The sequence below is a fragment of the Schistocerca americana genome, chromosome 6 (assembly GCF_021461395.2).
Source record: "Schistocerca americana isolate TAMUIC-IGC-003095 chromosome 6, iqSchAmer2.1, whole genome shotgun sequence".
Lineage (NCBI taxonomy): Eukaryota > Metazoa > Arthropoda > Insecta > Orthoptera > Acrididae > Schistocerca > Schistocerca americana.
The window spans coordinates 20,055,768-20,083,635 of NC_060124.1; the positions used below are offsets into that span (position 1 = coordinate 20,055,768).

Sequence of the window (27,868 nt, forward strand, 5' to 3'; positions counted from 1 at the left end):
GTAGCATGGAGAGCTGCAACAAACCAGTCTCAGGACTGAAGACCACAACAACAACATAATCTCAACATGGTGTGGCGTCAATAGGTCACATTGACCACGTAAAGCATGATCTTTGAACTCTAACTGCTCTGATGAGCTGCCATGTTAATATTCCAGTCAGCCTTTGTACCTTGTACAGTGTACACGTGTATCTTTCTTTGCGCTGAAATATATGTACGTATAGGCATTTATGGGAACAGTTTGTTGCGTATACAATTATCCGTATTCCCATTTTCAATATTGGTGACCCCAAAGTTTCTACGTCTTCCGCGACTTCTGCTCCGGCTGTGTGGAATCAACAGGTTTTATGTTCGATGCAATGGCTGCCTCACCCAACGTTTTATACGAGGATTTGGAGGCTCAGCTACTACTACCAGGCCACTCCAATCTCCTGCCAACAGTTGTTTTGCCACTAACGGACATGATTCGTGATCTTCAACGAAGTTAACCTCAAACTTTGTAGCTCTACAATGGCTGAGTCTTACCCCGTTATCTCAAACAATGGACTCAGGTTTTGTATCACCGGACTGTGCACTCCAACATGTGAAAGATGAAGTGGACGATTTCCAGAATTGTGTAACAATCAATCTCTCATGTAGAGTTCAAAGGGACCAAAATTCGCACACGTGCTTTGGTTCTCTACGCGCCGCAACATCGTTTACAGTAGTGTCATGTGCAATGCCGCCATTTGTGCAAAATGCACACACGGTCAATGCTATCAAGCTATGACAGTTTTGCCTTCCTCACAATTTAATAGCAGATATTTTTATACATAAGTCTGCCAGGCTCAACCACCAGATCTGTCGCCCAGTTTCTTGACCATGGGGGTTGGAGCACACCCGACGGCACTTCACCATCCAGGAGCATTGTACCACAATGTGACCACCAGCAGGTTTCACCAGTGATTTATGGTCCTATCACATGGGGTGCATTTCCGATGTGCACAGAAAACACTCACTGTTGCCACACCAAATACCAAACCACCCCCTCCCCCCTCCCTACCGCCCGACCCCTCACTCACAGGGGGGCCTGATTCCAACCATAAAGCCGCTCGCCCCTTCCACAGTACCGTCTGTGCCTACCATGCCGGCCTTCCACGTCATTTCCGAGGTGGACAATTTAATTACTGTGCCTTTAACCTACAGTCCAGTTTACAGGCCTACCTCACACACTGCACATCCATTCGTTCCCACGATACCGACCGTGCCTGCCGCATTGTGCTTCCGTGACTCATCAGGGACACTGCAACATGCTGTTGTTCGGGACATGTTTGCTGGTAACACTCCCACGCCAGTAGTGCAGGGTTACAGGACAGCCTATCCTACCACAGGACAGCAGGCCTTCCAAGATACACCGAAGCCACTCCCCCCCCCCCCCCTCCCCCTGCCCCCTGGCCGTCTGTCGAAGCTACTTCCTTTATACAAGGGCAACCCCATCTCATGGTTCCCACTTGTGGAGCACTTTTTCGAGTTACATCAGGTGACCGACGACACCTCTAAATTTCTATGTCTCGTCACGCACCTCCATGACCACCCAAATTTAATTTGTGACCTCTTCCTTTCGCCACCGCCACCACCAAAATATGAGTTCACCAAGAAGACAATATTGGACCGACTTGCCTGCTCGCCACAGGAATTAATGAAGACCCTGTACGAGGAACACCTGGAGGACCGCACTCCGTCACAACTCTGGCGCCGCCTTCGGCTACTTGTGAGTGAACACACGATGCCGGACTTTACCCCGTGGGCGGTATGGTCTGCCAAGTTACCTACCGACCTGCAGATACACCTGCTACCACACTTGTTCGAGTCTATCGACTCTCACCTTCGCATCGCAGATCAGCTGTATGCACTACTGCGACAAAAACAACCAGCGGTGAGAGGTGTGCTGGTTGTTTTTATCGCAGTAGTGCATACAGCTGATCTGCGATGCGAAGGTCTGTTTACCAGCCGTCTGTGGGCAGAGGCAGGGCCCGTTCTGCCTTGATGCCATCTACACCACCGGGCAGTACTCGTTCACTCTCTCCTCTTTCTCAGCACTCAAGAATAGCATATGCACCATACGTCCCAGTTTACATTCTGGAACAGATCAATGAGGACAAACCTCCTCCGCTGTTACAATCACTGCCACCGCCACATCCAGCTCATCCGTACTGTTGGTACCACTAGATTTTTGGGGATGAGGCCAAGAAGTGCAGATTACCTTGCCAGCACCCAAACGTCGACCGCAGGATGTAAAAGACACTGAGTCCTGCAGGGAACTTCACAGGCGTCCTGAAACATTGCACTCTGTCCACTAGTGCTCTTGTTGAGCGGTCGTTTATATGTGACCAACATTTCGTCACGGCTTGTTTTCCTAATCGGCACAGGCGCTGACGTGTTCATCATACCTGCATCATTGGCTCCTTCCATTTTTCACCAACAAAGTCACTTCTACGCACTGCCAACGAATCAACATTACAAACTGTCAGCTCTGCTAAAGTTATGGTGCATCTATCTCCTTCTCTACGTTTCCTAAGGACTTTTTACATCGCCGACATTGAGAACCAATTCTCAGTATGGATTTCTTGTCCCATTGTAAACTCTCCCCGAACATAGTCCAAGATTCAATGCTTCACCACCCTTCTGACATTCAGATACCGTGCTCAGGCACTTAAGCTCATCGTCCTGTTTCTGTCGCGACATCTGATTTAGTTCGCGAATGCTCCATCCTCGTGGACAAAATTGTGACCTGCATCACTAATCTACTGTCAGAGTATGATGCAGTGGCATGACTCCATTGGCAAAACGACGAGTTGAAACAACGCACTGCTCACACTTTCGAAGAGCTCACCGCGGCGGCTCATACCTTGCTGCTGCAACTGCAATCCACAGTTCCTTCACCTGATCGACCTTCATCAGCAGACACCAGCACGGGCACCCATCAGGTTAGTTTAATACCATTCATTGCATGTGATGATTCACGTTCAGTGATCTCTGAACCCGCCACACGCTGCTGTGTGCAGTGCTATGTGTTTCAAACAGTGCTTCTAATGACAGTCGCGCGCACGATGCGAACATGCCCACCGCGCAGGCTGCCATCCCGCATGTTGGTAAACATTCCCCCTCTCTCGCGTGCCTACCACGTGATTCGGTGACCATCGCCATTCCCCACACAACGCCCGCACAGGTTACTCAAGGCAAAGCTAACAACAGACAGTCACTGCGCGCCCCAATTCGCTCCATGCTGTGTGTGCAGCCGACCTTTCCAAACAAGTGCACGCCGTGCTCACGAAATAGGCATGTGACTTTCATGCTGCCTTTTCCCACCCACTAATTGCTACACCTCATCACACCCCACTCATCTCAAAACTTCACGTCAGGATGTTACTCAGCCTCGTGTGCAGTTCTCAGTCTCTTCCGTCGCTGACAGATCGACACACAAGATAATTACCACTGCTGGCCCTCCTATTAGGCACAAGGTTAGACGCCCCAACCCCATTAATTTGTGCACGGCCCGGCAGCAAATTAATGAACTTCTGGAGGCAGGTGTCGGACAGCAATTGGTCTTCACCGATTCACCTCGTCACCAAACACGACGGTTCTTTTCGAATGTGTGGTGATTACAGACACTTAAATGCTCGTACCATCATGGACAATTGCCCAGTGCCGAACATAAACGATTTCACCCCTATGTTATCGGGCACCACAATCTTCACTGTGATTGACTGTAAACGTGCCTATCATCAGATTCCCGTAGTGCTGGAAGACATTCCAAAGACTGCTATCATCATGCCACTTGGTTTGTTCCAATACAAATTCACGCCATGCGGCTTAAAGAATGTGGCACAAACGTGACAATGTTTCACTGACTCAATCTTATGACAGTTCAAGTTCTGCTTTGCATACCTGGATGACATCCTCATTTTCAGCAAGTCGACTGAGGACCACAAAGATCATTTATCCCAGGTCCTCCAGATCCTGAATTCCAATGGTGTCAAGGTCAACAAAGATAAATTCCAATTGTGCCAGTCTTCTGTGACATTTTTGGGTTACAACCTCCCAAATCCCGTGTGCAGGCTATCACATCATTGTCACCCCCAGCTACGTACAAAGAACTTTGACATTTCCTGGGTACTATAAATTACTACCACCGACATCTACCTTCTGTCGCCGCCATGCAGGCCCCTCTGATGGACTCGTTGTCCAGCAAACAGACTTCGGGCCTTAAGCTAGTCTGTTGGACCGAACCTATGCTTGAGGCCTTCAGGGCTCTAAAGGCAGCATTAACTCACACCATCGTACTCGCCCACCCCGATCCGTCTACAGAGTTCTTCCTCACTACGGATGCCAGTGACATCGTGGTTGGGGCAGTATTACAGCAACTCAAAGGCGACATGGTTTTACCCCTTCATTTCTTCTCTAAAAAACTATCTACAGCATAGAAGAAATATTCCGCTTTTGATAGAGAACTTCTGGCAGTCCATGAAGCCGTCAAACACTTTTGCCCTGACATCGAAGGCCGTTCTTTCTTCATCCTTACTGACCACAAACCACTGGCGGATGCCTTCTGCAACCCTCCCAAGTACCCACCCCCTTGGCGTTTCCGCCACTTCGACCTGGTCTCTCAATTTACTGTGGATGTACGCTACATCAAAGGCACTGAAAACATCCCCACTGATTTCTTTTCGTGGATCAATACTGTCTCACGCATCGTCAATTTATCCGACCTTGCCACTCTCCAGGCCTCTGACAAGGAACTCAAGCTCTCCTCACAGATCCCCAGACATCGCTTGTGTTTACCAAAGCCAAGTTCCCTGGCGTTTTGGATGAAGTGTAGTGCGACTCTTCTACCGGCACTCTGAAGCCGTTGTTGCCTCCCACACTGTGCCGGCATGCCTTCGATGCCTTGCATAACCTCGCCCACCCTGGATTCCGCGCCACCACACGCCTTGTCACCAAGGGTTTTGTTTGGAAAAAATGTTAAGCAGGACTGTCAAACCTGGGCACGCAGCCTGCCAACGCAACAAAATCGGGTGCCACACCTCCACCCCCCCCCCCCCCCCCTTCTTGGCAAGTTTGACATTACGCAAGGACATTTTTGTCATGTACATATTGACTTTATTGGCCCTCTGCCACCATCAGAGGGCCACAGATATATCCTCTCCACAATCAACCGCATGTCTCATTGGGTGGAAGCTGTTCCTTTACCCAACATCACAGCAGAAACCATGGCCAAGGGATTCGTCTCATCATAGATCGCTAGGTTCAGTTGGCCGTCCACCATCACTACTGACCAGGGTTGACAGTTCGTGTCTGCACTTTTCATGATTCTATGTAACCTTTGCGGTATTAAAAAAATTCATACAACAGCCTACCACCCACAAAGCAACGGTTTAATGGAACAATGGCACTGCACCCTTAAAACAGCCCTCAGGTGCCATGACTGCCTCTGATCTGAGGCACTTCCTTGGGTGTTACTCAGTCTCCATCCGACCTTTAAACCTGACTTACAGGGAACCATCTCCGAATTCGTTTTCAGCGAGAACCCAGTTCTACCTGGGGACCTTATCCTGCTTCAAGCACCCGAGGATTTCCCCACCTCCCCAGACATTATTAGTGGAATGCGCACCCACTTTAGACACATATGGCTACACCTGTCATTCCCCACCGGACACTTACGTGCCAACCACACTCAACACATGCTCAGGGACGATTCCGTTAGACAACCCCTGCAACCCCCATACCTCGGCCCCTTTGAAGTACTCCGGAAGGGCGAGACGACGTTCAACATTATGGTTAAGGATCGCCTGCAGACTATTTCGCTACACAGGCTCAAGCTTGCTTTCATGGACTCCGATGCCCCTCTCCATCCCAGTTGGACCATCCAGACAAATTTTCATTGCCGAGCCCAATAACGAGTTAGCTTATCCCATGGTAGAGTCTTCTCCTTCTGATGATTTGTCACCGCAGTTCATGGGTTTCCCAAGCATGTTGTCATCAACCCCATGCGCAGGTTTTGATGACGTTTCATCTACTGGAGAGACTTGCTCCCCGACTTCCAATCTGCGCTCCAATGTACCACCTAACCGCGTTGACGACATATCAATTGTCGCTTTTGACGACCGTGTACTCGTGCTCCTTACAGACAATGCAGACTCGACACTCAAAGAGGAACTAGATGTCAAGATAGTGCACAGCCTGTCCCTCGCTGATAGTGGGATCCATCAAGAGTTCGTGCGTTCATCTCCTCGGACAGCGCCATCTACATGCTCGCATGCCGCACCCCTACTCACACCTCTACTCCTGGGCTGGCCAATGCATTGTCTGCCCCCGCTTGCTGTCTGATTACAGTGTGGACCTGCAGCCTGTACCTGTGCATTCGCATGCTGGCCTAACTGGGATGGAGCTTCCAGTCATGCACCTGCCACCTTGCTCTACTCACTCCAATGCTGACGCCCACATGACCTCCCCTCAGGCCTCACAGGCCATACTCCGTACTTTGGGAGGGGGGGCGGGGGGCTGTGTGGCGTCAATAGGTCACATCGATCACGTAAAGCATGATCTTTGAACTCTAACTACTCTGACGAGCCACCATGTTAATGTTCCAGTCAGCCTTTGTACCTTGTGCAGTGTACATGTGTATCTTTCTTTGTGCAGAAATATATGGCATTGTTGCATATACAGTTATCTGTATTCCTGTTTCCCATAATGGTTTTAGGACAAATCACTCTATGGAAACAACAATCTTTTCTTTTCTGTATGGAAACTCTACAGACCTGGGATAGGCAGGAACATACCTCAAGTATATTCCTAGACTTGTCAAAAGCGTTTGATACCATCAGTCATGATAAATTACTAGGTACGATTCAGAACTGGGATATTAGGGGAGCAGCACATATCTGGATTAAACCATACCTCCATGAAAGAAAATAGCTCATAGAGAGAAAACATGAAGTAAATGGGTCAGTCAAAACTGTATTAGTTGCCAAACATGGAATTTCCCGAGGTTCCACAATGGGTTCAATTCTCTTCCCACTATATATAAATAAACAGTAAAAACAGTAAGCTATATCAGTTTGCAGATGACACCACCCTCTTAATTACAGGAAGTAGCAAAGAAAATTTTTAAAATGACATTAAGACTGTCACAGAGAAGACAGTACAGTACTTTGATGCAAACAGTTTGATTATAAATCTGGAAAAAAACTGTTGCAATGAATATTTTCATCACCCATAATAGAACACCAGCAAATCCTCCTGTAGAAATAAGTGGACCAAAAATGGAAAAAACAGGGAGTACAACATTTCTTGGTATATGGATTCAACAAAACATGAAATGTGGTACAGACGTGGACTACATAAACAAAAAAAATGAGCAAAACATGTTTTGTAATGACAGTAATAAGAAACTACATATCACATGAAAATCTCAGAACCATATATTTTGCTTATGTTCATTTAATATTGAAATATGGTGTAGTGTTTCGGGGAAACTGTGGAGCTAGTCAGAAATCATTTAGGCTGCAGAAAAAGATCATTAGATTAATGGAAGGGTTGGATCAAAGACCATCATGCAAGCCACTATTTAGGAAAAATAAAATACTACCACTTCCATGTATTTAAATACTTGAAAATGTAATTATTATAAAAAAAAACTAAACAGCGGCTGTCCAAGCATGACCTGTAATGAATCTGTACATAGCTACCACACAAGACAAATAAATAATGTACATGTACCACAGACAAACACAGGACTATTACAGAAAGGCGTACTCCATCCTGGCATCAAATTGTACAATGCACTACCCAAATCCACAAAAATAATAATGGACTTAAACAACTGCGAAGGACTACTTGGTTGAGCACTGCTTGTATACATTAAGGGAATACCTAGAAAAACAAAACTCCCTCGCCGATTAAGACTGTTTTTATAAAATGTGTAGAGTAAGAAAATATAGTAATTTTATGTTTTGTTAAAATGATGTCTGAAAAAAAGGAATATGTGTTGTAATTAATGAATGATCCAATATCTTTTGTACACTGTACAGTCTAGATTCACAGGACCAATAAATAAACACATAAACACCTCGTTAACAAGCCTTGATTCACCTGTCCCGGGTGATAGTACCTTGTGAGGATCCCTTGCCAGGGATACGGTGAAGACCTCAATGGCAGTGAAGGCGGAGAAGGTGGACTTCAGTACGGTGCAGCTGGTGCAAGAGGTGGCCTCTTGACCAAGGCCAAAGTGGACGGAGGGCACGATGGTTCCACATGTTAGTGGTGTTTCTTCCACATGTTAGTGGCGGCTGAATGAGTAATATTCCAGGCTAACAACGTGGTCATACTTTGCGAATTCAGGGATGACTTTGGATTCCCGACTCTTTACAATTTACATCTTCAAATCGCAAAATGGAAAGTTCGCACAATGGATGCTCTACTCCAGGTGGTAACTCTGATGAGGAATCCACCATTACATCATGTAATGCAATGGGACCTAGGGTTCTGGGGGGTACCAACATTTGTGATGAAGATTGAAAAGCCTTCCAAGTTACAGTTCAAGAAGTAGTACTACTTTGGAACATTAAATGTAAATTCTCTTATAAAAGTTGGGAAACAAAAGGAATTAGAATTATTTCTGCAGAAGAAAAATATACAAATTATAGCAGTCCAGGAAACACAATTCTTAGATGAGAATGTAGTTGATACACAACATTATAGAATTTATAAAGGGAAACCAGCAGTGAGAATAATGGAAAACATGCCGATATTTAGAACAGCATTTTAAGCAAACAAAAAAAATCATAGACAGTGTATCAGAATTTAGATCGAATTCAGAAAGAATATCCATGTCAACAATAAATTGCAAGAATAAAAGTTACACCCTCATAAACTGTCATGCGCCTATAAATGCAGACAACAGAAGAAACCTGGAGAACGTAAATCAATTCTGGGATCTTTTAGACTCTGAAATTTCTATCATACCTGAAAAGGATGTTAAAATACTTCTTGGTGACTTCAATGTGCAAATTGGGAGGGAAAAGAAATTTAGGACTATTGTAGGTGCATATCCAGCACACTCAAGAACAAACAGAAATGGTGAAAGACTGATCAATATGTGTAAAATGTTCCAGTTAAAACTCATGTCCACACATTTCCACAAACTACCAAGAAAAGCCAAAACTTGGAGACATCCAAATCCAAACCTAGAAGAATTTCAACAGGATCATGTAGCCATATCTAAAAAGTATATCACGGAAATCATGAATGTTAAAATAGTCATAAGCGGGGAATTCGACTCAGATCATTATCTCTCTGAGGTTAAAATACAATTTCTCCCATCTAAAACAAAAAAGGTGACCAAGAAAGTGATCAGATACAACACCACTACAGCTAATATTACAAAAGAAAATATAGACAAATTTAGAGAAGAAACTGAGACAAGTAAAGAAGGTGACTGGCATGAACTCCAGATGCAAATAACTCAAGCAGCAGAGAAAACTTTAGGGTTGGCCAAGAATAAAAAGAAGACATGGTGGAATGAGGAGTGTGAAGAAGCAAGAGATCAAAAGAGTTCAAAAATGTAGAAAATGGAGATGTTTGAAAAAGAGGAAGACCTTGAATACTTCAGACAAAAAAGAAAAGAAACATCAAAAATAATCTGGAAAATCAAAAGAAACTTTGAAAATTCTCAGCTTATTGAAATTTTAGCAAAATGTCTTGAAAAGCTGTTAAACTGTCCAGTTCCAACAGATAAATTAGAATTTCCAGTGACACCTCAAAGAGGAAGATTTCTCACCAACGAAATTAGAAATTTATGAAGCCATCAAAACACACAAAAACAATAAAGCAAGTGGCGAAGACTCCATTACAGCAGAATTACTTAAGTGGTCTGAACCAAAAATCATAAAGGACCTACAACTGCTTCTTAAGAACATTTGGAAAACTGAAGAGATTCCATTTGAATGGAAAACAGCATTAATCCACCCACTACATAAAAAGGGAGACAAACAAAATGTCAATAATTACATAGGAGTGTCACTTCTGCCAGTGGCATACAAAATATTATCAAAAATTCTCCTGAAAAGAGTGGTAGATACTTTAGACAAACAACTGGGAGAATATCACGGTGGTTTTCGAAAGGGAAGATCCTGTGCAGAACAAATTTTTAACTTAAAGTCAATAATTTGGCATAAAATGTTAACCAGCAAACCAATAATAGTGTCATTTATTGATTTCAAGAAAGCATTTGATTCTATAGACAGAGAAACAATAGATAAGGTCATTAGAGAAATTGGTGTTAAATCAAAATTAGTAAATATAATTCGTGAAACACTAACAGGTACAATATCTAAAGTCTAATTTATGGGATAAGTATCACAGCCATTTGAAATAAAAACTGGTGTTAGATAAGGTGATGGTTTATCACCTTTACTGTTTAATTGTGTTCTAGAAAAAATTGTAAGAATCTGGAATTTGAAGCTAAAAAATCACAAAATGGAACCAATAACTCTGGGAAGGAAAACAAATGGAATCAAGGTAAACTGCTTGGCTTTGGCAGATGATTTTGCAATACTTTCAGAACACCTGACAGAAGCAGTTATTCAGATAAAGCTTCTGGAAAAAATAGCAAACAGAACTGGTCTCAAAATTTCAGCTAAAAAAACAAAATTCATGACAAATATAAAAAATGCGCCAAAATTCATGGAAACACAAATAGGTAAAATAGAGCGAGTAAATAAATTTAAATATCTTGGAGAGACTATACAACACAATGGAGTAGAAATATCTGCAATAGATGTAAAAATTAACAAAATGGAAAGAGCATATGGTTTGACCAAAATTATTTACAACAAGAAATGTATATCTAGAAAACAAAACTAAAACACTACACCACAGTGGTACGAGCAGAATGTTTACATGGATCTGAATCCCTAACGATGAACTATAAGGTGGACAGACTAGAGGTTCTGAAGAAGGATTATTAGAAAAACAATGGGTGCAATAAAAACTGCAGATGGTTGGAATGAGGAGGTTTACAAAAATATAGAGAAAATATCTGAAGTAATGGCCAAACAAAGATTAACCTATTTTGGACACCTCTGCCGAATGGATGGAAATAGACTAACAAAACAAATACTCTTATCTTTCTGGAAGCAGAAATCGACAATAGCATGGATAACAGAAGTAAGGAAAGATCTAGAAAGAAACAACATCAAAGAATCAGAAACAGCAGAAAGAAACCATTTTAAAAATAAAATAATTAATTTGGAAGGCTTTAAAAGCAGAAGAAATAAAAAATCAGGAACAACATGGACAGAAGAAAGGAAGAGACTTCGTGGGGAGAAAATGAAGGAATACTGGAAAAATAGGAAACAACAACAAAGGAAGAAGATGAACTGAAAAAAAAACAGATAAATAAATAAATAGATCCCTTTCAGAGCATGCTGATATAATAGCCATCACATACAACTGCTCATGTGATGGACAATCCACATCTAAAGACTTGAAAGTTGCACAGGTCAGACAAATAATCAAGAAAGAAAATAAGACTAATCTGCTGAATTACAGATCTGTATCACTGATGTTGGTGAACTGTAGAGTTTTGGAACACTCATGAGGTGTTGCAATTAAATAATGAGGCTGCATACCTCCTATCATGCTGCAGCATGGTGAGAGGTTGGTATTGGCATGTAGCTGACCTTGATTATTCAAGATCAGTCACCATTCATTTCATCTTTGTCTGCTTTGGTTGGCTTTTGAGCCTTGGTTGTTTAGAACATTGTTCTGTAATAGTGCAGTGATCATGGTGAACTTAAAAACTGAGCAACACATTAACCTCAAACTCCTTGTGAAATAAAAAGTGTCACTAACACAATGTTTTCACTTGTTAAAGGAGGTGTTCGGTGATAATTTATGTCACAAGTGCAAATTTTTAATGGCACAAATAGTTTTCAGACAGGAAAAGATTGAAGATGAAGAATGTACCAGGGAGTTCAAGAAACGAATCAAACTACCATAAAATTAATAGAATTGAGTGGAACAACTGATATCTGAGCACTCAGATGATTTCAGACATAAGAAACAGAAACCAAGATAAATTTTGCATGATGAATTAAACATGACAAAAGTTTGTGCGAAACTGGTTCTGAGAAACTTCTTTCAGGAACAACAATAGCATTGCAAGAATATTTGTGCTGATGTCATAGGACAAATGAACTAAGGACTGGACTTGCTTACATGTGTCATCACATATGATGAAACATGTATCTTCCAGCAAGTCCGAGAAATAAAGTGTAATTGATGCACTGGAAGACTCCCACATCAACAAGAAGGAAAAAGGATGATTGAATAACTGAAGAAAACGCTGATCAAAAAAAAATCATGACTGGACAAGTGCCTGGGGTCAAACCATTCATCAGAAATACTACAACGAAGTCCTAACCCAACTGAGGGGGAAGAGTAAGGATGAAAGGATTTCTGGAAGAATGGTGCATGGATTCTGCATCAGGATAATGTGCCAGCCCTCAATGCCACGTATGTGAAACAGTTTTTAGCAGAAAAACAAATTCCTGTACTCAAACATCCTCCATATTCACCAGATCTGGCTCTCTCTGACTTTTACCTGCTCCCAAAAGTGAAAAGTGCATTGAAAGGGATACATCTTCAGTTGAACAGGGTGAAAATGGATGGCCTACAGCAATGCTTTGAACAATGTAGGACACACATACAGAGGTGTATAGATAGGGGAGGGGCACATGTTGAAGGGGATAAAAGTTAGGTGTAACTTTGTTTGCATTAAATCACATTTCACAGACCAGTCTCATTCTTCACTTGCCACACCTTGTATTGTGTTCAAACATAATGAATTACCTTGATGAAAACGTTGTATTCACACATAGCATGGATCCAGAAAATATCATTCTTATGAAACACAACTAGGTCTTTATTCACAAAGAAGTAATGAGTGCTATTGATTAAAGATCTCAAACTGATTTCATATTTCTAGATTTCCAGAAGAATTTTGGCACTCTTATTTGTAAGTGACTTCTAATTAAACTGTGTACCTCTGGAGTACTGCCTCAATAGTCTGGCTGAATTCATGATTTTCTGTTAGGTAGTTCACAGTTCATAGTAATTGATAGAAAGTTGTCAAGTAACATATAAGTGACATTTGGTGATACCCAAGCAAGTGTTATAGTACCCCTTCTACTCTTAATCTACGTAAATGATTTATGAGACAATCTTAGCAGTGGTCTTAGTTGTTTGCAGACAATGCTGCCATCTACTGTATAGTAAAGCCAACAGAAGATCAAAGCCATTGCAAAATGATCTAGGCAAGAGAGCTGTATGATGTGAAATGTGGCAATTCACTAAATAATGAAAAGTGTGAGAGTACTAAAAGGCATGTTGACTGGAAACAAACTGTGTTCTATAGTTAAGACATGATTCATTATGGCTATCATGTTTGATTTATCATATGCCTTTTTGTAACTGTGAAATAAGCATATGAACCCTTTTTCTCATACCTGATACATCATAATCACTCATACAGGTATTCATTATGGCATTTTCTAAGCTATTGGGGGTTAATTTTAATACCAAGAGTGAGCAGGGAGCTCACATGTAAAAAGATCTGTATAAAAAGGAATCCGAAGCAAGAAAACTTGATTTTATTTGATGACAAGCTGGATGTGAGAGAATTACCAATATATATCAATCATTGCAAATGTATAAGCATTTTTAAGTAGTTTTTTAAAGTGTTTTCAATGAAACATTTATACATGAAATGTTTCCACCTAAAAATTATTTTGATAAAGTGGCAAAAAAATTAAAATGGGTCCCTAAAGGTATAAAAGTCTCTAGAGCTAAGGAAAGACAGATATATCAGGAATTAAGATATAGCAAGTTGTTGAATATGTTAGAAGATACAAAATTATATTTAAGGAAGTTGTCTTGGTAGCAAAGCAAATGACAAATAATAGATTAATTTTAAGACATGAGACTAATCAAAGGCAGTGTTGTCAGTTGTGAAATCTGAATTAAAGGACAAAGTGAACACTATAAAACCTATACGGTACATTTCAAAACCAAATATTCAAAATGTGTGGAACTTAAAATACACCATAACAACCAACTTATGGAAGAAGCTGACACAGTCAGATTCCTAGGACTAAATGTGGACAAGAACTTTAAGCTGGAATACACATATTGATTTCCTATCAAATAAATTATGCAGTTTTACATTTGCAATGCAAACAGTAGCAAATTCCACTGATTTGAGTACACAAAAGTTGCTTATCATAGTTATTTTGAATCTATTATTAGATATGATATAATTTTTTGGGGAAGCTCAAGTAGTGTATCTCAAATAGTGAAACTGCAAAAGAAAATTGTCAGATACATGTGTACCACACAGCAAATGGAGTCTTGTTGATCATTATTTCAGAAACTACAAATCCTAACTGTTCACTCCATACACATTTACGAAATTATAATCTCCCTATACAGCAGACAAAAATTATTTGAGGAGAAGCATTTTAACCACACATATCATGAAAAATTAAAAATAATTTTATGCTATCCACTCGCCTGTTGAAATTATATGCTCTGACTCCACAGTACATAGGAATGACAATATATAAAAATTAATGGACAAAAACATATTTAATATGAAGGCAGAAATTTTAAAAATGAGGCTACAGCAGATTCTATGGGAGAAAGGCTACTATCCAATAGAAGAATTCATAGAGGATGAAATGATAATTTGAGCAAGGAATAATCAAGTGTTAGATTTTATTCTATGTATATATAACAAAATTGTATTACCATCATGATACTGTTTGTTAACATCAGCTGTTCTGTGTTTCTGGTGAAATTTTACCACAATTTTGATGTGTCTCCTGTACTTGAATCAAATGATTTAGATTACGTATTTAGATTACGTATGTTATGAGACAAATAAACCACAATTCACTACTTACAATAATAAACCAATCTTTCGAGCATGGACGTTTCCCACAAGTGCTAAAGTATTCAGAAGCAAACCCATTATTAACCCTTTAACTGCTCTGGACGTGTTTACGCGCACGCCTTTGTACCTATTCCTGTGTGATCTGAACATGTTGATGCGCATGTACGTGTAGACACATTCAGAGTACCAGGTAGAAGGATTGGTGGCGCGCGTAAACCTGTTCAGAGCACACAAGGACAGGTACAAAGGCAAGTGCATTAACACGTCAGAGCAGTTAAAGGGTTAAAAAAATTGCCAAGAGAGAGTATGGGAAATCATTATGCCATCTTTCATCTTTCAGTTCTGCTAAAAGGATCTGAACAAGCTGTTGCCATTCAGATACAAAATTTTATTGAAAAAATATAAGATTATTTTGAACAATCAAACTGGTTTCCAGCTTGTTAAAAACAATATAGATGTGAGTAACAAATTTGTTGACCAGTTTAGCACTTCATTAGACAATAAGAATAAAGTTTCAGAGATCTTTTGTCACCACACAAAAGCTTTTGATGCAGTAAATCATGCAAGTCGTATCTACAAACTTGACAGATATGGAATTAGAGGGGTAGAGTTCTGCACTGACTTACTGCCCACCTTTGAAATAGAAAACAGTATGTTGTTGTCTCTGCTAATGCAGCGAATTATTCTTCTGAAGGGAAGATGGTAACAGAAGGTGTCCTTAAAGGTTCTGTCCACGGACCTACTTTTGATTCTGTTCTACATTAATGACCTAACAATCAACATAAATGTCACAACAGTTTTATTTTCAGAACATACACAACTATCAGTTGAGGACCATGAGTCAGAAAACAAACGTGTCAGCATCATCAGTACATCATATTGTCTAGAAACATGGTTTCAACTTAATGGATTAACCTTGAACAACCCAAAAACCGATATGATCCAATACAGAAAAAAATAATCAAAATTACACGAAATGAAAATCAATCTTAAAAAATCAAGATCTAGAGGTAGTGGCCACTGTGAAATGATTACTATTAAACATAGACAAGAAACAAATTTAAATTGGAATAAATCTGTTTGGTATCTAATAAAAAAATTCTTGTTGGTGAAAACAGTATTATGTAACTAGCAAATGGTTGATTTTGCATTTTTTACTTAGTTACATGTTCCATAGATCATGTGAATAATTGTTTTATCGAAATGATGTGGAACAAGTTATTTTAGAGAATACTTAAGGAACATATTATTACTTTTTTCGTCCCACTCGTGCAGCTATACTTAATAATTTGATATGAGTGTTCTATGTGAATTGCATTGAGTAAGAACCATCTAATAAACTGAGTGTTGACAATGAAGTCGATTGGTGGTTTATCCCTCTAATGTGTTTTCACCAAGGCACTTAGTAGCTGAGGATGCTTGAATCTGATGAGTGAAACTAATCAAATAATACATGGCCTGTGGTGACTTATCTGAACATTAAACCGGGTAAAGGTTGTAGAAATACTAAGAATGAATATCTACTGCCTTTGAGATACATACTGACACGCACATTTTCACTTGCAACTGACAAGGCAATCAGTCTAAGTTACAAACACTGCTACTCACCATATAGTGGAGATTCTGAGTCGCGATAGGCACAACAAAAAGATTCACACAATTATAGCTTTCGGCCATTAAGGCCTTTGTTAGCAGTAGTCACACAAATGACGGCTACGCAGGCATCATTTCACCGCCATACCCAGTCTTTTAATTTCTTTTTATTTCTCTCCTTTGTGCTACTCCTACCCTCCATCTAAACTGCAACAATTCACTGTCTGTCACTCCCACCATACTATCCCTCCCCCTCTCCACCCCAGCCTACTCCTTACCCCCACCCACTCACCACTCTCATCATGCACTGATGCTGCTACTCGCAGTGTAGTTTCAGCTCTCTGAGACAGCAGACGTGTGTGCAAGTTGCATTTGCTCGAGTGTGTGTGTGTGTGTGTGTGTGTGTGTGTGTGTGTGTGTGCTTGTGTGTATGTGTGTCTTCTGCTGACAAAGGCCTTAATGGCTGAAAGCTAAAATTGTGTGAATCTTTTTGTTGTGCCTATCGCATTTCAACATCTCCGCTATATGGTGAGTAGCAACTTTCCTTCTCTGGTATTGTTACATTCCATCCTGGATTTTCCATTGTCTGATTTAAGGTACAATCATTATCATCTTTTACCACAGAGTCATGAGTTCTAGTACTTTCATCAACAGACTTACTCAAAATTTTCTCCACTGCGAGATTACAAGTAGTGCACTACACCATATTTTAAGTGCATAATAAATCCAGTATTTCTACAGTCCACGAATAAAGATATGCCTGCTCCCTGTTATTGAGGTAGAAAAACAGGCAGCAAAACAATACAATTTTATCAGAAATAGTGAATTTGTGGAGTAATACTCAGCCACCAGACAACATATTCAAGTTGTGCAACTATGTGCTGGAGCTTGTGATGAGAAGTGTTAAGCCATACATTAATAAAAAGCAGATTTATAAATTTTAAAAATTTATGTCAGGACTGGTGTCTTCTACAATTACTGTTCCCATCTATTGCAAAAAGTAATCAAGATATTTTCAACAGATTGCTCTTCAGCTGATGAATCGGAATAGACAGCAGCATTTAAAATTTATTGAGGAAATGAAAGTCAGTTTAAACTCACCTTATAGTTATTTCGGATAAAGGAAAACATTTGATGTCTCTCAACTGGTCTGCTGTCAAATATATTTAAGAAGCCCATTGTATAGGAGCACAGCTAGTATATTTGTTACATCACAATCAGTATTAGAACGCAAATAATTTAATAACTAATCAAGATTACTGCTAATAGTTAAAGGCATTTTGTTAACAAAGTTTCAATGAAAACATCTTCAAATACATAATAAAAATGTATATTAAATAGAAAAAAAGTAAATGATAATATTCAGAAGCATTAGTCTTTAGACCAATCAAGTATAAATGTGTTTGATGCAGAAATGATTGAAAATGTATGGAGCATCTTGACAGATTTACCTTGAGTGGCAAAAGGAGAGGCCGCATCATGTGTCTTTTTCTTTCTTGTGACTCCTTTTCCATCTCTGTTTGTTTCTGGATGATTTACTCCAGCAGGATGACCTCCATCTCTAGGAATATCTGAAGGAGAAAAAAGGAAATTCTTTTATCCTAATGTTCCCTGCACAGACAAAGGAAGCCAATAGTTCAATAACAAAATAAGATTCCTGTAACCTAAGTGGTTGCCTCCCTCCTGGTGACAAACTCAGCCTACAATGGTGTGAACTCTTAATCCGCCATACACCACAGCCCAGAAAGAAGCACTGGTTCTGATGTAAAATATGTATAAATATATTACTTTTGAACCGAGATAGAAGTGAAACTATCCCCTTACCACAGTTTTTTGCACCTATAACTAAACCACATCAAATGTAGAGGAACAACAACTTAAAACATAACCCCCTTGGGTATTTCTACATTTTTGATATTTCTCACAAATATGAGGTTATTCAGAACCATTCAGTTACTTTTTTCCACTTCTTAAACAAAGCCACCCCCACAGCCATAGCTACAAATGTAAACTTGTGTTGTGGCACACTACAGAGTGACAGCTGATTCATGTCCTGCTGGTGGAACATAATTATACTACATAGGATGATGGTACATGCAGTTCAAAGACTGTCCACCAGCATCTAGAACTATATTTGAAATCTCTCTAATTGTGAGTTTGTGAAGGCATATGATACAGCTGATGGTGATTTGGCTACTGGATGGATGTGTTATTCTCTGCTTTGGGCTGTTTGAGCAGAATATGCTAAGTGCTGGGACTAGGTTTTTGCCATCTCCCTTATGTTCTGTTAGAAAAAACTCTAAAAGAATTACTTAATGTGGATGAAATATATTGTCTGTTGAACAATAAAATGCCATGAGTGACATATGATATCAACCAGTAGACTCTCCCCCTCCAACCTCAGGAGTGTGGCAACTGTGATATGAAGCAGTGCAAGTGACAGCTGGAGAGACAAGTAAGAATGGTATATTCTCCTCATTTTCTGGATGCTTGTCCCATCTATATTCTTGCTGTAGTACTCTGTCACCAGAAATGGCAATGCCTATCCCTGCTGAACCGAATAAGCCAAGAGTTTTGCAAAGCACTTACTATATCATATCAGTGCCACAGAACTGTCTATGGATGACCAAACAAAATCACATGAAAATGAGAATATTATGAAAAGGAAAGTTGCTACTCAGCATATAGAAGATATGCTGAGATGCACCTAGGCACAACAAAAAGACTCTCGCAATTAAAGCTTTCGGCCGTGAAGGCCTTTGTCAACAGAAGACGAAAGACACACACACACACACACACACACACACACACACACACACAACTACTCGCACACATAACTGCAGTTTCAGGCAACTGAAACAACACTGCAAGCAGCAGCACCAGTGCATGATGGGAGTGGCGACTGGGTGGGGGTAAGGAGGAGGCTCGGGTGGGGAGGGGGAGCGGGATAGTATGGTGGAGGTGGTGGCGAACAGTGATGTGTGACAGGCGGCAGGTTAGATGGAGGGCAGGGCAGATGTGTAGTGCTGGAATGGAAACAGGGAAGAGGCTGGATGGGTGAGGACAGTGACTAATGAAGGTTGAGGCCAGGAGGGTTATGGCAACGTAAGATGTATTGCAGGCGAAGTTCCCGCAATTCAGAAAAGCTGGTGTTGGCGGGAAGGATCCAAATGGCACAGGCTGTGAAGCAGTCACTGAAATGAAGGATATCATGTTTGGTTGCGTCTTCAGCGACAGGATGGTCCACTTGTTTCTTGGCCACAGTTTGCAGTGACGAGCAGTCCATCTCAAAATATGCTGAGGGTCTCACTCAAGCCTTCACTGACCGTAATTATCCTCAAAAGCTTCTACAAAAACAAATCTCCGATGCCTTATCCTTCCAGTCTCCCACCAGCTCCCACAGTCTGACCATCCAGACACAGAGGAGCATTCCCCTCCTAACTCAGTGCCACCCAGGACTGGTGCAACTCAATTACATTCTCCACCAGGACTACAATTACCTCTCATCATACCCTGAAATGAGAAATGTCCTGCCCACTATCTTCCCAACCCTGCAACAGTGGTATTCCACAGTCCACCGAACCTACACAGTATACCCGTCTATCCTTACATAACCCCTGCTCCCAATCCCTTACCTCATGGCTCACACCCCTGTAATAGGCCTAGATGCAAGACCTGTCTCATTCATCCTCCCATCACCACCTACTCCAGTCCAGTCACTAACATCACCTTTCCCATCAAAGGCAGGGCTACCTGTGAAACAAGTCATGTGATTTACAAGCTAAGCTGCAACCACTGTGCTGCATTCTATGTAGGCATGACAACCAACAAGCTGTCTGTACGCATGAATGGCCACCGACAAACTGTGGCCAAAAAACAAGTGGACCACCCTGTTGCTGAACAAGCTGCCAAACATGATATCCCTCATCTCACTGACTACTTCACAGGCTGTGCCATATGGATCCTTCCCACCGACACCAGCTTTTCTGAATTGCACAGGTGGGGAATTTCCCTGCAATACATCCAACGTTCCTGTAACCTTCCTGGCCTCAACCTTCTTTAGTCGCTGTCCTCACCCATCCAGCCTCTTCCCTGTTCCCATTCCAGCACTACACAGCCGCCATTCCACCATCACAACCAGTCTTTTTATTTCTCTCTTTTTCCACTACTTCCCCCCGCCCCTCCCAACCTCACCCCTGCCCTCCGTCTAACCTGCCGCACTTCACTGTCCACCACCTCTACCATACTATCCCTCCTTACCCCCACCCAGTTGCCACTCCCATCATGCACTGGTCCTGCTGCTCGCAGTGTGGTTTCAGTTGCCTGGGACTGCAGTTGTGTGTGAGAGTTGCATTTGTGTGTGTGTGTGTGTGTGTCCTCTATTGTTGATGAAGGCCTTAACAGCTGAAAGCTTTAATTGTGAGAGTCTTTTTGTTGTGCCTACCTGCGACTGAGCATCTCCACTATATGATGTGTTGCAACTTTTCTTTTCATAATATTGTTAAATTCCATCTTGGATTTTCCACTATAAGAAAATGATAGCTATACAAAAAGACCATAAAAGAAAGAAACTAAACTTGCTAACCTATTCAATCACTCTACTCCATGGTGAAACATCAGACATAACTCCATTCTCGAAAGTTTCCATTTTTATATTTTTTGTGCTAGTTGTAAGGATGTAAAGTGAATTCGAACTCCACTGACAAAATTTCACAGGTTTTTCAGGAACATTTTTTTGGACATTTTGGTGTAAGTGATCTGTGGTCTCTGGTGATTCATTCAATAATAATGTAATTATAATATACTCAGTTTTTTACCACCCCTAATTAGCTTTGTTTCTGTGAAAATACCTTCTCAAGAGTGAACAAGTCTGTAACATCAACCATCTAAACACACAAAACAATTCAGAGTAATACAACACTCTCAGATGGAATGCATAAATTTTATCACAGTATATTCAACATGTTCTATCAGTGCACAGTACAGTATGTAGCTAATGCATAACTGTTCTCTTACAGGTATTGTTCAAAATGTAGACCACAATCACAACAATGTGCACAGTGACACACTGTAAACTGTCTTACGTGCTCACAAATCCCACGAGTTTCATGTACTACCTTCACAGTTGTAGCAATCCTAGCAACCAGGTCCTTGCAAGTATCAGTCAGTTTCATAAATGTGACTCTTTTACCTGCCTCTAGAAGAAGTACTGGTAATCCATTGGTGTCTGGTAAATGAGCTGGCCACAGAACAGGACCACTGCAACCGGTCTATTGCTGTCCAGACTGTACATGAACATTCTGCAGAAAACAGATATCCAATAGCCATACATTTATGGAATAATTTTATTGTGCTACCAACTTTCGTGCCACATTGAACCCATCTTCAGGCCCCTACACATGAAATGAGATAGGGCATCCAGTCATCTGTGCTTACTGGAGACACCACTATATCAAATTGGTTTTTGTAGATGCCTACACAACAGATGTGGACACTTCACACATCTAACAACAGCTCTTGCCATTGAAGAAAAATCAAGATACATTTGTAGTTTTTGTACACCTGGAAAAAACATTCAGTAATGTAAAATAGTGCAAGATGTTCGAACTTCTGAGAAAAATAAGGGTAAGCTGTAGGGAGAGATGGGTAGTATACAATATGTACAAGAACCAAGAGGGAAAAATATGACTGGAAGCTTAAGGATGAAGTACTCCAATTAAAAAGGATGTAAGGCAGGGATGTAGTCTTTTACCCCAGCTGTTCACTCTACACACTGAAGAAGCAATCATGGAAATGAAACTTCCTTTTAAGAGTGGGATTAAAATTCAAGGTGGAAGGATATAAATGATAAGATGCACTGGTGACATTGCTGTCCTCAGTGAACTTGCAGAAGAATTACAGGATCTGTTGAATGGCATGAAGAGTTTAATAAGATCAGAATATGGACTGAGAATAAATTGAAGAAAGACAAAAGTAACAAGAAGTAGAGGAAATGAGAACAGCGAGAAACTTAACATCAAAATCGGTGATCACTAAGTAGATGAAGTTAAGGAATTCTGCTACGTAGACAGTAAAATAACACATGATGAATGCAGCAAGGAGAACATAAAAAGCAGACTAGCACTAGTAAAAGGGCATCCCTGGACAAAAGAAGTCTACTAGTATCAAACATAGGCCTTAATTTGAGGAAGAAATTTCTGAGAATATACATTTGGAGCACAGCATTGTGTGATAGTGAAACATGGACTATGGGAAAACCAGAACAGAATCAAAACAGTTGAGATGTGGTGCTACAGAAGAATGTTGAACATAAAGTGGACACATAAGCTAAGGAATGAGGAGGTTCTCTGCAGGATCTGCAAGCAAAATCATATATGGAAAAAACTGGAAAGAAGGGGGGGGGGGGGGGGGGACAGGATGATAGGATTGTGATAGGGGGTGACTTCAACTTGCCAGGTATAGATTGGGAGTGTTATGTCATCAAAACTGGAGCCAGAGACAGGGATTCATGTGGCATTGTTCTGGATGTCTTGTCGGAAAATTACCTTGAGCAGATGGCCACTTGTGAGGCTAATGTCTCAGATCTCTTGGCAACAAAGAGACTTGAACTTATCGAATCAATTTACATAGAGGAAGGTACCAGTGATCATAAGGCTGTGACAGCATCTATGATGACAGGTCCTACAAGGAATGTTAAGAAAGATAGGAAGATATATTTGCTCAGCAACGATGACAGATACAAATTTCAGAAGATCTCAGCAGTTAGCATCAAGTATTTGGTGATGAGGACGAAGATGTGGAGAACAAATGGAAAAAATTCAAAGGCATTGTTCAATATGCCCTAGACAAATATGTTCAGAGTAAGGTTTTAAGGGATGGGAAGATCCACCATGGTTTAGCCACGTTAGAAAAGCACTACAAAAACAAAAAGCACTTCATCTTAGGTTCAAGAGAAGTAAAAATCTAGCTGGAATGTGGCTTAGGACATTAAAGGCTGCACTTATGTGCCACAACAGTTGCTGGATAGCTGCCCTGCCACAAGTCTTGTTAGAACTTCGTACAGAAGTTAATCCGGACATTTGGGCATCAACCACCAAGAAGGTTTATGGGAAAAAGTTGTGTCTGCTGTCAGACATTTTTCAGCACAGTTGGCATTTATGGAACCGGAACTGTCATAATGCTACAACATGCGAAGCTCCAGATAGCCAGGCTATGCCTACCCCAGTATCATGTCAAAGGGCTCCAAAAGTGTTTATATGTAAATAAATTGTGACACGCTCCCATGTGCTGTTGAACAGATGCTATGTGCAGCCCTTACAGCCGCCATATTTGGAACCTTCCTGAGTATTAAAATGCAATGAACATTTGGTCCTAATAGCGTACAATGACTGGCTGCTGATAATGTCCTGGGAGAGGGTTAAACCAGCATACATGCTCAACCACAGACTTACCTGCACAACAGCAAGAGAGTGTGAGTCTTACACTGGCAACTTTTACCCCACCTGTCATGGAGACCATACAACGAGCAGCAGCATCACCTTTGACATGACAAATGGGCCCAAAAGTCAAGCAGAACAGACAGGTGATATATACAAGGGCATGTCAATGTGTACAGCATAAATTCCCAGACATGGCGGGTGCTCCCCTCTACCACAGGAGAGAGTGGGTGGTTGTGTGGTGAGCACCAGCCACGGCCAGTGACAGAAAAGACTTAGATGTTCTTTGGCTGACTGTATGGTTGTGTTTCCTTATTTATTCCTTGTTTTAATGTTTATGAGAGTTCTTTATTTATCCATTGTTAAGTAGCAATTTTTGTGTAGTTACGAAAATAGTTATTTCTTGGTATTATGGGAAGTTTCTGTTTCTGTATCTATAGATTAATGATGAGCAACACCTAGAAGTTGTGCACCTAGCTACAGTTGAAAACCTGACACCATAGTCTAAAATGTTGGAGAAAGTGTGTTGGACATATACATAATTGTGAAAATTTTTCCCACGTGGAATGTTTCCTTCCATTATATTAATTGTGAAAATTGTTGCACCATTGCTGTCAAAGTAAAATGTGTTTAAAGCAGCGTGGCACAGCCTGTCATAGTGTCAATAAAATGTGGAAACATTGACAGAATGTCTCATCAAAGAAGAGTTCCACTTGACCATGGTTGATGGAGAAGTTGTGCATTTTCAGTGATGGTGATCAGTAAGCAAACAAAAACGGCAAGTCAGCCTGATAAAACTGATGTTTCTAAAGAGTGAAAACACAATACATTGTTGTGTGATGTGGAGAAACATAAAAGTGCCAAAGATGAATTTGATTGTGAACTTCTCCCTTCATCAGATAAAAATATCAAGTTGCCAAAATATCACTAGACACTGGCGAAAAATGGCTGAGTACAATCAGCTGGATGTATAGTCGATGACTAGAGGTATGTTGCATCATTTTACTTTTCAATGGGAATTGTTCTCAGAGTTTCGGTCCGTAATGGCCACATACATATTACTCAGCGATAAAATATGCCTTGTCACCAGTATGGGAACTGTCATTGTCGACAGGGAAATTCATTGTAAATGATGTGAGGCACATCTTTAAAATGTTTTGCATGTACCAGCTAACAAAAAGAATTTGTTTTGCTATGAAGCATGTACTTCAAAGAAAATCACTCCATTTTTCAAAGAAGATCTAGTTATAGTTGTGCGGGACAAGTGGAAAGTTTGAAGCAAGAGATCTATATTTACTGGTTGTTTTTTATAACAAAATCCACTTGAGGAAGTGATGAAATAAACATTGCGGTAAATGACATGAAACAATGGCATGATTTACGGACCGGAAAATGTAGCATCTACTTTTGGCAAAATTCGTATCTATTTTTTGCAAAATTCCCAATTATTTTCATTGTTTGTAAATGATTAGATGCACAAATTTAAAAGGTTGTCACACTACATGAGCGAAGGCAAACAAATCATTAGTTCTTTGAAACTGACTGTTAAAAAAAGTGCTGACAGGGAGCTTTTTGACTGGAATGTTTTCTTTTGCAAAAACTTCAACACCTTTCAAAAATGCTTATTCTATTGAAAAGCAGCAGCATTTTCCCAACAGATAAGTGAATGCGACTCCTATATAAGGTGTTTCTGGACATTGTCTTTTCCTGACCAATTTGAAGATTAAAAAATCTGCAAACTACTAATTGTGATCTTTCGTGGGCATTCATAGCCCTAAGACACATTCTTGACAATGCTACAGATAGAACTGACAATGAATTTTGGGTAGAAGTATAACCGAAAGTACAGTAACTTCATTTTAACATTAGAGGAAGAATTTCGGCACCGTCAAAAAACTTTACAGATTTTGTTTTCTAATTGTTATAGTGGAAAGGGCAGGTGCTATAGGCTATAGTCGCAGATAGCTGTGAGCATAAATAGACGCGAATTTTGACTGCTACAGGGGAAAGAGCAGTGTGATGAAACAAACCACACCTCAATTTTGCTGGGCAGCAGCCTACGGCAGAACTGACACATTGTCACAGGGACTGCCCATCTCTTCTGGTACTGTAAGGGTGGTAATCGAAATTTGTGATGGGCCAGGATTAGTCACTTCACTTATTTCAAAATAAGAAAATAAAACAATGAGCAATGTGCACACAACGCATTTGGGGACAGCTACCATGCAATTGTTTGTTGAGGTTAGCAGATTATTATTAATGATGTAGTTCAGGCCTGACCTCTGGTGGTTTTCGATGCAACTAAGGTTCAAAGCATCCACCAGCTAATTTTCCACATTAAAAATTTTCCACGTTATACTATCTTTTGAGCTTTAGCTAACAAACAAATGGACATGTTTCTTCCTTATAAAATGCTAGTTCCCATGGCTGAGTACAGGTACCATGTTGCATTAGACGACTTGTATCTTAAACAGATCATTCAACCATCCACAGTTGGCATGGCACCAGATCATTCAGTGCATTGATACATCATTGCATTCGTACACTTTATTTTGCAAGTAGGTTCTTGTGCACATTACCTTTCCAATTTGGGCTTTGCCAGATGATTTATAATGGCAGTAACTGCTTACATTTTCGATATTGTATGCAGAAAGTAAAGCTATCTCAAACTATACTGGATAAATACCTCATCTGAATACAATTAGCTATGAAACAGTGTCTATTAAGCAATTTCACTCTTATGCATTTTGAGGCAGAATTTGCATCTATTTCGCATTTATCGCAAAATGCGAATTTTTACAGTCCCTACTGGATGAATGAATGGGTACATAAATGCAAGGATGCTTCAGCAGGTGTCGGCCAAGAGATCATTGAAGGACTTAATATAATAAAAGAAGATGACTTTCTGTGAACCCTGTTGGCTAGGCAAGGAGCATCAGCTTAAGTTAAACAATGATGGGACAATTTGTTCTATGAACCCAGGTAAATTTATTCACTCAGATCTCTGCAGTCTCACATCATTTGAATCAATCAGTGGTGAAAATTTTTCTGTCACATTTAAAAATGAAGCAACTTAATACAGGATTGTAATTTTCCCAGACACAAAACTTATGTCAGTGATGGATTTCATGAAACAAGTTTGGTTTGTTGTGTGTGGACAACGGTACCACAGTCTAACATAAAATGGTACTTTGAGTATTAATTATGACGTAAAAACGCTTGTCAGAAAACGTACAATCCTGCTGGAGACAACTGCTCCATACAGCCCAGAGCACAAGGGAGATTGGAAAGTGACAATTCAACAATTGGTGAAAGAGAGCATATACATTGTTGAAAACCAAGATTATCTCAAAGTTCTTATGAACACAAGCATATGAGGTGCTATTCAAAATTTTCGGGACTGGTGCTGCCACCTGTTAAAAACCTTACCTTTGGACTAATGGTCACCATCACCCTTGAAGTAGTTCCCATCCGCACTTCTGCCACTGGTCAAACGTTTTCTCGAAGTCCTGTTCCTTGAGGGAGTTTATCACTGCCAGCAATGCTTCTTGAATCCTCTCTAGAGCGTTGAACTGACGGCCTTTCAACTTGAGTTTCAGGTTTGGGAATAGCGCGAAGTCGCAAGGTGCCAAATATGGTGAGTACAGTGTGCGGGGTACAACTACCATGTTGTTTTTTGCCAAAAAGGTCCTGGTGAGCTAGGATGTGTGACAGGGTGCATTGTCATGATGCAGCAGCCAGTTCCCTTGATGCCAAAGTTCGGGCCGTCGTCGCCGCACGTTTTCATGGAGCCGTCACAAAACATCACAGTAGTATGCAGAATTCACTGTTTGGTTGGGTGGGATGAA

At 40.7% G+C, this 27,868-nt stretch overlaps 1 protein-coding gene across 1 annotated transcript in view; it reads right to left on the minus strand.

Annotated features, from left to right (window-relative positions):
- Positions 1 to 27,868, minus strand: part of LOC124619483 — a 172,128-nt gene that overhangs the window by 38,522 nt on the left and 105,738 nt on the right. The window contains exon 6 of the mRNA XM_047145897.1: positions 18,036 to 18,155. Within this exon, the coding sequence (XP_047001853.1) occupies positions 18,036 to 18,155 (120 nt within the window). The remainder of the gene's footprint in view (positions 1 to 18,035; positions 18,156 to 27,868) is intronic.